This window comes from Misgurnus anguillicaudatus, chromosome 9 (genome assembly GCF_027580225.2).
Source record: "Misgurnus anguillicaudatus chromosome 9, ASM2758022v2, whole genome shotgun sequence".
Taxonomy (NCBI): Eukaryota; Metazoa; Chordata; class Actinopteri; order Cypriniformes; family Cobitidae; genus Misgurnus; species Misgurnus anguillicaudatus.
In genome coordinates, this window is record NC_073345.2 from 26,524,230 (window position 1) to 26,538,998 (window position 14,769).

Consider the following 14,769-nt stretch of genomic DNA (forward strand, 5'->3'; position numbering starts at 1 on the left):
TATTACTGGGTATTACTGGCAACTAGCTGCCAGTAACTTACTGTAGATTTTACATTTATGTTATTTAATGGCAACAGTTTATTCAAAGTTAAATGAACATAAAACATTTTCAGTGTTTATTCAGCTGCATAATTACAGCAATTTTTTAAAGTGCAGCATAATTACAGCAATTTTTTAAAGTGCAGCTGTTTGCCAGTAACTTACTGTAGATTTAAATGTTATTTACCATACTTGCAAAAGTTTGTTCAAAGTTGAATGAACATTAAACATGAACAAATTCCAGTCAAAATATTAAGTAACAGCCTCATGCAAAGCATTCTGGGAACCAGAAATCCTCATCAACCTTTTCCTGTATTTTCTTCAGATTTTGGTTCCCAGAATGTTTTTTTGTTTTATTCTGTAAAGATAAAAACTTGTTAATGTTGAATGTTCATTTAACTTTGAACAAACTGTTGCCAGTAAATAAAATACATTTAAATCTACAGGAAGTTACTGGCAAACAGCTGCCAGTAATACTGTAATTTCTACAGTTTTTTACAGTAAGGCTAAAGTTTCAAACTAATTCTGAGATGTGAAACATAAAAGTTTGATTTCAATCATTGATTTCAATCTTTGACATGGTGTTACTCAGTCAATATTAAATATATCAGGGTTATATTTTTACAAAAGTTCATTACATTGTATAGGATGATTTTATGTAAATCACGAAAAAGCTAGTCACAATTTTGCTCGGTTAAACTTGTTATAAAAGATTAATTCAATATAAATAGGACCTCTATAATACTTAACTTCAAACGGGGCTTAGGCTGAATCCCTATACACTTACCAATTCCATTGCATTGTAATCTACGCTGAGTGATGAGGCATATTAAGATATTGACTTTTTACACTGTATATCAAAAAGTACCCTGCTTATCCCAAACCGCCTGGAGGACGAATAAATTACGGGTGAAAATGAGAAACGGTGCCAAAGAAATAGATCAGTACTGGACCCATTCATCTCTCTATAAGGCCAGGGAATGCAGACTAATTTACGTTATGCAATAAAGCAGAGACTTCCATAAGCCGACCAGTCTTAAGATCTGAGACAGATGAATTGTCCCTGTGACACTGGAGATGCATGAAGAACAGAGACGTGGGAGCAGATAAATGGCTCACAGATCAACCCAACATCATGAAATTACGTTCCTATAGTCACGTAAATTTGTGAGTCTTTTCCGTGACACTGACACGTTTTTCCGCCTTTTTGAACATATCATGCATTTCTGTTTACGTGTCTTTGTCACGTATTTGTTACTCAACTGTTTTTTCCTACTTTCTTACCATTGTTGCTTCGGTTTAGGGTTAGATTTACATAAAATGACATCCCTACCCCAACCCAACTCTAACCCTAATGCCAGGTGACAATGGTTTAAAAATCATAAAATATTTAAAAAATCATGAAAAATAAACCAATAAAGTGACACCCGATCGCAAACACCAAATCTAACCCTAAACCGAAGTGTCAATGGTTTGAAAATAGGACAAAATAGTTGAGTAACAAATACGTGACAATAACACGTAAACAGAAATACATGACATGTCAATGTCAATGAAAAGACTCACAAATTTACGTGACTATACACTGCAAAAAATTATTTTCAAGAAAAAATGTTCCTAGCAATTTTGTCTTGCTTTCAGTAAAAACATCCAAAAATTCCCAAACCAAGATGCTTTCTCTTGATGAGCAAATGGACCCAAGAAAATAAGTCTAGTTTCAAGACCAAAAATATCAAATTTAAGTGATTTGTGCATAAAACAAGCAAAAAAATCTGCCAATGGGGCAAGCAAATTTTTCTTGAATTGTTCTTGAATTTAGTGTTTAATTAAAATGTTTAAGATTTTTTGCTTACCCCATTGGCAGATTATTTTGCTTGTTTTATGCACAAAATCACATACATTTTATATTTTTAGTCTAAAAACTAGACTTATTTTCTTGGGTCGTTTTGCTCATCAAGAAAAAGTATCTTAATTTAAGAATTTTTTTATATTTTTACTGAAAATACTACGATTTTTTTATTGAAAATAATTTTTTGCAGTGTAGGTATAATTTCGCGATACAGGGTGGCACAGATGCATGTTTACAGCCCACTGTGTCTCTATTTTAAGATAATGTAGATTTTATAGAGCTACTTTTAAAACACTTTTAAAAATAAAGGTGCGTTAAAGGTTCTTCCCAACGATGCAATAGAAGAAACATTTTTAGACCTTAAGTGTTGTTTTTTTTGTGAGTTTTTAGATTAATTGCAGTGTATATGCACAATGTGATTTTCTCTGGGGTCTTTAGTGTGGTTTGTGTCAAAGCTGTTGAATGAGTCAGGCTACCTGGAGGTTTCAGCGAATAGCGTGAAATGAATCAGGCCTAATTCTTGTTTCCTAAGCCTATTACATAAAATACTAATGTGTCTCTCTCAAAACAGAGATTAATACAGCCGGCGTGGAGATTAATCTCTTACATTCATATCTGGCCTATACTGTATATAAACACATTCACATCATATCCTCTCACCTGTGCAAAAGTGTGCATTTTTAAGACATGTGCCTCCCATTAGTTCCCTGCGTATCTCGTATGCCATTTAATGCCACAGGCTATTTTTTAGCATCGCCATTATGTGCAATAAGGTGTAGTGCTATAAATTGAAAATTAAACGGATAGCCTAACTCATTAGCGATGCTCATGCAGGCAAGGATGGAGGATAGAGTTAATTACTTCTCGTCTGCCTACCAGACTGGAATTCAAGCTCATTGTTACCCTGCCTATGTCCAAATCGGAGTCATGGCAGAATAATCGTGTTTACCGTGCTGTCTTGTTGCTTACGCACAGTAACTGCATTAATTACAGCCATCCATCACTCACTGTTCCTCTCTTTCTCCCTCCCTGACCCGCGAGTGTGTGTTTCCCAGCCCCGAGAAGCATGCACACATCTCATTATCCAATCCAGGTGGACTGAAGAGCATCTGATTTGTGCTGCCTGGGAATCATGCCACTGTGGTTTGTGCCCAAAGCTCAAGTGGGTAAATATTCTGATGCAGTGTCTTGCTGTCACCGATGAGAGCAGAGCTTTCAATAGTGAATCTTTGCCAGTGCCAGCAAAATGTCCTTTTGGTTTAGATGTGTAAACGCTGACTCAGATTTGTGGCTGGATTTCAAGGTTCTTTAATGGGATCAATTCTGAAATGTTGTAAATGATTTTGATTTAAAGTCTTTCCATCGTGTACTCTAGTAATGTAAACTGCTAATGCAGTCAGAGATGCTGAGAGGTTAAACATGATGTGACATTAAAGGAAACTAAAAATTCTGTTAACATTTATTCTCCCTCATTTTCTTCTTCTGAACCCAAAGAAGATATTTTGAGAATTTTTGTGTCCATATAATGCTGTTATAACATTCTTTAAAATATTTTATTATGTGTTCTGCAAGAAAAATTACGTCACATTTACACAATTTTTTAAATCTAGAATCAAAGGTTAAATAAATTCAAAATAATTATAGTCTTAGCAATTTAACAAATTTGTATATACAGTAGTAGACAAATGTGACCTCTTGCCAAATAATTTTGTCAAATAAATACCAGTTGACCATTCTTCATTTTGTACTAAACTCTTCCTGTTTTAACCTGAGTGAGTCTTAAAAGCAAATATTATAAAAATATTTCCTACAGACATTACTTTTTTCCATATGCATATGCCTATTTTGAATGTTTTTATGGTGCAGCATTGGCATACATGCATTTTATTAATGTAAAGTTTGTAATTGAGTTTGTATATAATGTAATACGTTTGATTCCTGCTTTCCATGAGTCTAAAAATAAACATTTGGACATTTGCCAGTCCTGCGCTGCGCTCGCCCTCCCTACCCGTGTGTTGTTGGTTACTAAGCAACGTATGCGCGCCACATAAGCTGCGTCATTTCCTGTGTAGGGGCGCATCGGAGCTTGTTCAGTCGATCCTCTCCGACAGCTGAAGGCTGGACGGCGACTGTTGAGCTCTGTCCTGCTGTTTTATTTATTTTCGCTGTAATGCAACGAATAACTCTACAACCTGTTGGATGTTCTGGCTTTGGAATACAGCAGGTGCTTTCCAAGGAGCTTAAGAGCTTTGCAACTTTACTTTTGCGCATTTGAGCTTGCCAAAAGAAAAGCAACTTTACGTTGTAGTTCTGGTGCCATAACCTCAAAACAAGAGACGAGAGGATTAATGAATTTGCAAGTTATACGTTACGCTTTAAAATCTATGAATGGGAACGCAAGGGTTTGATAATGGTCAATTTGGAGCTTTTGGGTTTTAGGTGGAGAATCCGAACGTAAGGGATTCACAGTTGACGGAGACATTGGAGAAGCTCTAGCCACTTGACCCTTTTAACGAAAACGAGACGCATCGCGGCTTGAAGCCACTATTGCTGGAAAGGTGCGCTTTTTATGTATATCCAAATATGCATAACTTATAACTACTAAACTTATTTAAATTATGAACTTTTTTGTATCTTGCTTTAACAACTATATATTTGTTTGGTCGTTTCAGGGCTACGGTGATCGATGGCACCCGTATGACGGGTAACATCAGGGTACCGACGCGCAATGCGCCGCTTCACATACTCATGTAGACTCGGCACCGCAATGCTGGTCGTACCTCTCCACTTCATCGTGGCTCTGTAATCCATGCAAAGGGCGAGAGGATGAGCACAGACCTAGAGCGCCTGTCGCTGAACTCTTCCTCGGGTAACTCTGTGGCGTCCAGTGCGCGCACCTTATCAGCCAACGTAAAGAAGCTTCACAACGCGCTCAACCTGCTGCTCAGCGAGTTCGAGAGAGAGCAGTTCATCCACTGCCTCAACGTATACCACTCCAAGCGCAATGTCTACGATTTGGTCCAAACCCTCAAAGTCATACTCAACGTCCCGAGCAAGCGTCAGCTTTTGCCCATGCTGCGGTTGGTCATCCCGCGCTCGGATCAGCTTCTCTTCGATCAATACACTTCAGAGGGTCTCTACTTAAAATCCGACGCCCTTGCGCGAAATGGTGACCCGGAAGGTGCCCACGATGGCGCTAATTCGAGTCCAACGCAAGGGGCTCATTTCCCGGCCCATTCAGTGGCTTTGCGCGCCTCCCCTGACAACATCAGCACCAGCAGCGACGGGACAGCGAATCTTATTCCTCTATTGGGCAAGAATTTCTTACCGGAGCCCCCTGGTGAGATCCGACAGGTGACCCTTAAGCGCCACAAGAGCAACGAGGGTTTGGGATTTAGCATTCGCGGAGGCTCCGAGCACGGGGTCGGGATCTATGTGTCACTGGTGGAACCGGGTTCCTTGGCGGAAAAAGAGGGTTTGAGGATAGGAGATCAGATTATGAAAGTGAACGACAAAGTGTTTGATCGGGTCACGCACGCAGAGGCGGTTAAGGTAAGATGTTTATATTTTAATGAAATACAGGTGATTCTGTACAGTAATTTCATTGGCAGGGCATTGCGTTAGTTAGTTAGTAAAACAAATAAATGAACACACACAATAAAAATGTACGCTTTGGATATTTTTCCGTTGTGCGTATTTCTTTATAATCACTATATTTTGTGCTTCTTTATTTGTGCACATTTTCCCAGACTATTGTTGATGGTATTATACTTGTAAGGGAACTAGTTTTAATGTCCTTTTAATTCTGTGAGACACTGGCAACTCATTCTCATGAAATGAATCATAAGCCTGATCATGGCACACACAGAACCGTGTTACCCGGTCATTTGACCACAGAGGAACCGGAGGAAGACCGCGATTCTTTCCTTGATTGATTATTTATGCGCGACAAGCAGCTGAATTTGTATTGAGATGAATTGGTAAAGGTCCTTACAAATGCCGATTTTATTGACTTGCTTGTAGACCAGGGTTAAATGGTTGCACATGGCTTGCAGATTTCTCATCGATAATACTTAGTCACCTTAAGCGAGTTCATTCAGTTGACATTTAAGAATAAGTGTTATTTCTGCTCATTTATTTTACATACTAAGCATACTTGCAAGAAAATAATTTGCCACATTTTTTGTAGTCCAACTGTACTTGAAGCAGGAGCGCTGTCCATGGTTCTGAAATGCGCTTTCTGTCTTTCTGAGACGTCATCATTTACATTTACGCATTTGGCAGACGCTTTTATCCAAAAGGGTTTACAGTGCCTTCAAGCTACTTTTTTATCAGATGTGTTCCCTGGGAATCGAACCCACGACTTTTGTGTTGCTAATGCAATGCACTACCAAATTAACATAAAATACTCATCAAGAATCATGTCTGCAGTGTTTGTCAGCTGATAAAACCAGCAACCTTAATATAGCACAAACAGATGACCAGCAATCCAAAAACCTCAAAGACACAAGTTTGAGAAAACAAAGTAAACACACACCTCACACTTTGGCCTCACACTTTCACAGCACACTTAAAAAAAAATGTCAAAATGTATCTGTATAACTGGTACACATTTGGAACCTTTAGGGACCATTTTTGACCATTTAAACAATATAAAAGTATAAGCTGAAGTGTCAAGTATTTGTGGTTAACTCCCCTTCGACTTCAGCAATAGCAAGGAGCTGCAGGATCTCTTAAACCTAAATAAAATTAAATCCTAATTTCTAATTCTAATCGAATGACTTCAGGACTTCAGTCTCCTCAAAAAAGCTCAAGATGTGTTTAGTGCCAAGAGAGGTCTCACTAAATACTGACTGATGTCTGAAGAAGACAATTAGTTCTAAAAAAAATTTTGTTTTTAATATTGTGTACATATTTCCTGTATTTTCTGTTTGTATCCTAAAAAAGAGTGAAAAATAAATATGGATGGACATTAAAACTTTGCTAAAACAAGTAAGCTGTTGATGGTGGCCTAAGACTTTTGCACAGTACTGATCTTAAACAAGTTTCAGAAGCGTGTTTTTTTTTCTCAAGACATTTTCCTGTAGCTCATTAACTATAGTAAAGCATATCATAATGGCAAAATCATTGGTTCAATACCCAGGGATCATGTAAACTAATGCACTACTAAATCGTTTTAAATAAAAACATCTGTTTAATGCATAAATATTAACACATAAATACGAAACCTGCAAGTCCAAATCTAATCAAGTATTGGCATATGGCTAAAATCTACTTAATTCCTTGGACACATCTCTTATTGAAAGCTCTCTTGAGGAAAGCACACTCTTTTAAATTCCCTCGTTTGTTCATATCTCAATAAGGCTGCGTGCCAACAGAAAATTCACTTTAGCAATTAACTGTTTGGTGCCCTTCGGTATCGTTTTTATTTTAGGGAAAACTGGCACAGGGAACAGCAGGTTTATAAATTCCCGTCACCCTACTGTTATTACATAGCAGCTCTTCCCAGTTAATCATATTGATCTGCATGAGTGAATGGACAGGCTGAAGACGACCTTCTGCTGGACTTCAATGAGCAAAGTGGGTTCTGTTGGTGCAGATGAATTGAGTACAGTATACGTCCAAGATAACTTATTTCTTGAAGTTACTATCTGCACTCTTAAAGGGACACTCCACATTTTTGAAAATATACTCATTTTCCAGCTCCCCTAGAGTTAAACATTTGATTTTTACCTTTTTGGAATCCATTCAGCTTTTCTCCGGGTCTGGCGGTACCACTTTAAGCATAGTTTAGCATAATCCATAAATTGGAAAAAATTCGCAACTCTTTGGTTGGTTATTTTTGCGTGATGCTAATGGTCTAATGAGATTCAATGGATTGTGCTAAGCTATGCTAAAAGTGCTAGCGCCAGACCCGTAGATCAGCTGAATGGATTCCAAAACAGTAAAAATCAAATATTTAACTCTAGGGGAGCTGGAAAGTAAGCATATTTTCAAAAAAAGTGGAGTGTCTCTTTAAAAATAAAGCCGATTTTGGTTGAATGGTTCTATAAAGAACCTTTAACATTCAAAGAACCTTTCTGGTTCTATGCTGTGAAAAATGCTTGTTTAAATTATAAAAAGGCATGGAAGAAATGATTCTTCTAAAAACCTTTGACTGAATAGTTGAGGAACCAAAAATGGTTCTTTTTATGGCATTTGCATACATGTATAATAAAATTGTTTGATCTCAAACTTAATTTCCTGACAAATAAAAGCATAGAGACTTTGAGATCTCTTCCAGAACTCTAAAGAAGACAGGTGTGAGATTACTAGATTTGTTTTTTACGTGAAACATCTGAGATTTAATCTCACTGGCTAGGGGAAATAAAATATGACCTGTCAGTGCGGTTACTGTTCACATACTCTGATAAATGATGATACCTTCTGGTATTAACCCCATTTCTTGCCTTAAGCATGGGAGTAACAATATGTTCCTTTTCCCCTTCTTCCTTACTCTTACTTTGCATTTAGAGCATCTGTTAGATTACATTGGCTTGATTGTATTTTAATGCTCTTGTGTCTCCTAAACAAACCAAAACAACAGCATTTATTTTATAAACCGCTGTCACATTGGCTCAAGATTTAAAAGGGTGAATCCCTCTTGCTTTGGTTGTCCTGACACTAAGAGATGATTAAGACAGAAGTGTTTACCATCCAAGATGGAACCAAGTGCAATCTCAGTTAGAGCCAGGAGAGAAGATTCATTACTAGGTCAAGCCTCTAACCGTACCTGTCCGCTAGTGCAGTGTAAAGAGCTAAGGGCTGTTTTCAATTCATTCTGTATGAGAGCTCAACGACAGGCTTGTGCAGGGGATTGTGGGATTGACAGCCGACAAAAAGTGTCAAATGCAAATGAGAGGTGAAAAACTGCAGGAGGCAGCCAGCCGCTTGTGAAAGCGGAGACGTCTGTCATGAGCTTTACAAAATCCAGAAGTGCCGGAGTTTCAGTGCTATACCACATTGGTACATAATATTTTATTCAGTCCTGATGTCAGATACAGTTTGCAGCTTTCTTATTATGGCTAGGCTGTGGCTGGGTTAACAAAACTGTATTCAGTTTACAAAAAAACACTGCTATCCTGCATATACCAAATAACTTCACTACACGTGTGAAGACAACCACACTGCTGTTGTTTATTTTAGAGATACACCCCCAAAGCTTCAGATGTCTAGCATTTTGAAAAGTTTAGCACTTTAAAAACTTTTTGTCTTTGTACCCAAAACATTGATTCATGCTCCCATGATCGTTGTGCATTTCATGGGTTTACATCAGAACCATTGTGTTCTTTATCTTGATTTACTTTCACCATAAAACGGAGAACATACACTGGCTATCTCTGACAGACCTCATCAATTTGAGGCTAGCCAGGATTAATGATCGCCCATTACTCCCTGTTGGGTATCTGTTGATAAATGACTACCTGTGGATCATCAGTCCACATTGCTCTAACTTTAAGACCCCCCTCATCTTTGTGATATACTGGTCACAGGTCTGCCACTGGGATGGCACATCAAGCCTTTTTGGTTAAAGGTGGGGTGCATGATCTCTGAAAGTAGGGGTGTGATGGACCACAAAACGTATGGTTCGAATCACATACATTTTTCGGATCAGCAAAAAAGGGGTGGGAAAAATGTAAAATTAGCATTAGGTACAGAAATCGTATCAAATGAATAATTTCATCGTCTTTATTGTATAAATGTAATATAATTATTATTTTTTAGAGCTACAGAAGTGATTTTCTCCTTGACTTGTTTGATTACCATTAATGACACAGACTTAGGTAGGTTAATTGAGATTACTGTCTCTTTAAGATAAGCACGGACTTGTTTCTGTGTAATCTATACTTAAAACATAAACAAATATTTTTATTATAAAAAAATACTGTGGAGATCATTTTGTTTGTATGTGCCCTGTCAAGAACAGAAAGATATTATGTTTGCTTGCTTTTTGAAACGCGTCTCTCCGTGTGTCCACTTTTGAGTGCACTTAAATGTGCGCACACACAGACGAAGGGCGAATTCCAAATGGTGCAGCATAAACAGTCGCTTCACAAAAAAACTTTGTTTTTCATTGCTCTATTCACCAAATGTATTTTAATGGACTACAGTTTGAGACACAGTAGCACAACTCTCTAAAGTTTACACATCAAGTGAAACACCTTTGAAACACGTGCAAATGATACACTTACCCTATTTAAATTTGCGCATTAATCCGCGAATCGCATGCGAGCCGAACCATGGGTCGTGATCCGTACGGATCATGAATCAATTGGGATCCGTCACACCACTATCTGAAAGCCAATGTTGATATTTGAAATCTCCTAAACAAACACACCCTTACCCCAATAGAATCTGGACCTTCTTTTGATAGACCCGCCCCACACATACGCAACCCAGGCAATGATGTCGGTTAGTAGATATATCTTACTGCTGATTGGCTACAAGTGTGTTTTGGTACTCGGCCCGACTCCCTTTTCCAAAGTGTTTTTCAAAAATCATGCACCCTGCCTTTAATAGTGTGGGTTTGTTTTGCCTGAATTGAAAATGTGATAGGGAGTGAAAACGAGGAGTTTAGGCAATGTTATAAATGTTGCGTTTAATAAAGAGCATGTGCTAGATGGCAAGACTCCTTTTAGCACGTTTATTAAATGGATTTGACGTTTGTCCTTGTTAAAGGAAAGAATTATGAAAGATTTTTGGCTTCGGTGTGTATTTTAACATATTACAGCATGAAAAAGCACAGTGCGGTAAAAATGTATTCACTTGCCAAAAGTACTTTTATGACCTTTTATGGCTCCAAAGCCATTATGTATAAAAACTAAAAAATAAAACAGTGATACTAAATTTACATCAGTTTTTTATAGCGCTGCAATGAATGAATCCCATTTTCTCTTGTTCTCTCTCATGCACAAACACACACACACACACACCACACACATACACAAATGCTGAATTATTGTTTGAAAGTGAAGCGTGACGCTCTGACTTGGCAGTCTCTCTTCCATGCTGCAGGGAACCTGGAGAGAAACAGAAAATATTTGACTGTTTGTTTCTTACTCAGATTAAAAATACTGAATACTGAAAAAATCTTCCACTAACAGCTACACAAAGTCTTCTACGTTATGCTAAAATAATTAAATGAAACAATGGGATCCATTTCCTATGCTAATATGTACGTAGAGCGTGGCACAACCTAACGCTTTTTGACTTTGGCCCTATCATTCAAAAATAATAAAGTTAGATTAATCATTTTTTTACACAATCTACACACACATCTCTGTTACAAATTAATCCTTGGGGCTCTATCATACACCTGGCGCAATGCGAGACGAAAGTGTCTTTGGCTAGTTTCAACCCAGCGCAATTATCATTTTCATCGCCACGTTGTTTAAATAGCAAATGCATTTGCGCCCAGTTTTGCGCCCATGGACGTTCTGGTCTGAAAACGAGGTGTGTTCAGGCGCATTGTTGGCGCATTGCTATTTTGAGGCAACTACAATAGACTTGATATTGCGCCATTGACTTTAGACCAGGTTTTAAAAACTGGTCTAAAGTCAATGGCGCTATATTGTTTTTGTTATTTTAAGAGCGAGTTAGTAATATGCACCTATAAACGGGATGACAACGCGGGTTTGCTTATCACATACATGAATGCGCAGCAGCACAAAAACGCTTTTAAATATGAAAGATTAAAGAATTGAATGTAAAAGATTATTATTGAGTCTCTTGAACATAACTGAGGACCGATTATGAGACGTTAAAAGTCGTAAAGAGCTGCTTCACCTGTAGCCTAAGTAAAAAAATGCTTTGCTTTAAACAAATGCATCTGTTTTTAAATGTTTTTTAATTACTACCCTACGGATTTATTGTATATGATGACTCTGTACCTGTGGATATGGTGAGATGAGAAACATTTTAAGTAATTCTTTAAAAAAAAAACATGGGGCTGTCCGAGTGCTGAATCGCTTCGGCTCTCCGCACATTTGTATTTTTAGAGTACAATCCTTTTCTTGCATATTTGCAAATTATTTTATGAGATTACAATGATTATGTACGATATCAATACATTTACAGCATTTAAAAGATTGCTATTTGTACTTCTATGACTGAAAGAAAACCGCTTTTAAAGGTTTTAATTTAAAATTTCAATAAAAATGAAAACAACCAATTTTTTAAACATTATTCTTAAACCAGGTGTCATCTTCTTCTTCCGCTTACTTTTCTAGTTTACAAAGTCTGTCATCTAAATAGGGATTAGACATCCAGCGCAACTGTCTTTTAAAGGGGATGAGAGCAAAGACTCTCATTGGTTTATTGAACATTACGCCCAAAACACACCCATTACTCATTAGGAGAATATGAACACACCATTTTTCCCGTCGTTTAATTAGCAAAAGTGGCATCGGACATGCCCGTTTAAACATACGCCATGCGCTTTAGACAATGCGCTTAGAAAATAGGGCCCTTAAAGTTTGTTTGTGGGACCTACCGTTATCGTACAATTACACCAAAAGTGACAGGAGTTCAAACGTTACAACTTACCCCATAGGTGGGGTTAATTGTAACAAACAGTTCCAACCGTTTGTTGTAACACCTGCTAGAAAATTGGATTTAAACACAAATAATTCAATCAAATTCTATCTATCTATTATAGGCAGATATATAAACAATATCCACCTTTAGTATATAAATAGAATTTGATTGAATTATTTGTGTTTAAATCAAATTTTCTAGCAGGTGAAAATCCACACATTCATCCATGCATGATCATCCTTGTATTATGCATCAATGCATATAAATAGATATTTTTATAGGGCTGCACAATTAAGACAAAATATTATCATAATTGTCAATATCATTTCCCCCTGATATTGTATTAACAGTTATCATTTTGATGAATAGTATTTACATTGTTTTCAATTCATTATCATTGTATACTGGAGACTTGTTTTTTAGGCGTTACAATTAACCCTGCATTAGTTTGTGCCCCTCTCATCCCTACTGTGGTCACCATGGTACAGTTAGTGGTAGTATTGTAATTTCCTGTTAATATCATGGTATTTTCAAAGTAGTCCGAGGTGCTATCAGCTTACAGGTCAAGAAACATGGAATTATAATGGCAAAATAATGTTCAAAAATATGGAAACACCGTAGTTCACTGTCAGAAGAAATGGGTACAAAATAATCCCAAGCTGTCTCTGGGGTGGTACCCTTTAAAAAAGTGCACCTTTGCACCTAAAAACAGATTTTAGTACCTCAAATGTTCATATTGGTAAACATATCTGTACCTAAATGGTACATATTAGGACCTTTTTGAATGGTACTGCCCCAGTGACAGCTTGGGGCCATTTATGACCATGACACTGTGTCTATTGATTTATTTATACTCTGTACTTCTATTACTTGTACATCTAATCTTAACTAGCTTGTACATCTGTACTTTTCTGAAACACTACAAGCTTATGCTTGTACCGCTGGGTGTAATTCTGAAGCTTTGCATTACTACAATCTGTTGCTTTAGTAGCGACTGTCATTTGTAAGTCACTTTAAATAAAACTGTCTGCTGTATGCATAATTGGTAATGTATTGCTTTATAAAATAACTGGACCACTCATTTTATTGTAACATAAATAACAATGAATGTATTAACACAAGACACAGTGTTTACAACCAACCTCGGCTCCAAATCGACTTGTTCATCTGTTTTATGGATGTACATTTTTTAATATAATCATTATTTTGTGTGTGGTATAAGTAATTGAAGTTTGACGTAATTTATAAACCTCTTGTTTTTGTCCTCTCTTAAGCCTTTAAGAAAGACACAGACATGTAATCAGATATAGTCAAGCACCTCCCCCTTCTTGCTGAACCCAGCTTCCTATTGTGCTTTCTGGTCCATGGCCATCTGTTGCATGAGCTCTTGTATTTGGATGACTGGACGCTTTTAGTCTAAGTGAGAGAGAACGGATGTTGAGCTAAAATTTGCTGTGTCTCTAATGAGACACTGCAGTATTGATGATATGCAAGCCTTTTCTCATTGGCCAGTTCGCTTGCTTTGGCATGTGATTGGCTGATGCCTTATTTGTTGACTTGTGCTAGTAAATAATTGAAGAAACTCCACCTTGTCTCAACACGTACACAAGTCATGTCAGACAGAGACAGAGAGAGAGGGGAAAAGTGTGGGATGTAAATATGTAAAGATGACTTACCATCTGTCTGTGTGTGTGTATACATAAATATAAGAATGTATGAGCTCAACTTGATTTTTCCAAGTTTCCAGAGTCAACATTCCTGTAGAAAAACCCTATCCTACATGATACCACTAACATATTACTAAAATCAAACGGAAATCGTAGGAATGGAAGCCTAAACTTTACATTAAATTTAAACTTATCCCTTAGATTTGATTGGTTGATTGAAATGTTGACCCAAAACATCTCAAAATTGAAAATAAAAATTAAGGCGGCTGTATGAATAATTACATATACAAGCATATATATTATTTACTGTATGTGAGTCTGCATGTAAATGTAAATATGCGCACATATGATAATAAACCATCTTAACATATGAGGAGTTCAGATGCAAAACCCTCTAAGTGCGTCTGACATGTTTTCTTGTAAATAAGCTATTTTTTATCAGGCTCTTATGTTTAGGTTCAGTAATTACACTTTAATTATTAGTGAGTAATTGAGATGTCTTATTTTCACAAATGTCACTTATTTTATTGGTATTTAACAAATTTTACTGTGCGGCAAAACCCTCTATGTGCATGCAAAGTTTTTTTGTCAAAAAACTCCACTTGTGCAAAAAAACACTTCTTTGGACAAGACAGTAAA

The 14,769-nt window shown here is 37.1% G+C and overlaps 1 protein-coding gene across 1 annotated transcript in view; it reads left to right on the top strand.

The window, feature by feature from the left end:
* The first annotated feature begins 3,834 nt into the window (after nucleotides 1-3,834).
* whrna (whirlin a) overlaps nucleotides 3,835-14,769 on the top strand; it is a 133,670-nt gene continuing 122,735 nt past the window's right edge. Inside the window, exons 1-2 of the mRNA XM_055179994.2 lie at nucleotides 3,835-4,446; nucleotides 4,561-5,440. Of these exons, the coding sequence (XP_055035969.2) occupies nucleotides 4,715-5,440 (726 nt within the window). The 5' untranslated portion in view covers nucleotides 3,835-4,446; nucleotides 4,561-4,714. The remainder of the gene's footprint in view (nucleotides 4,447-4,560; nucleotides 5,441-14,769) is intronic.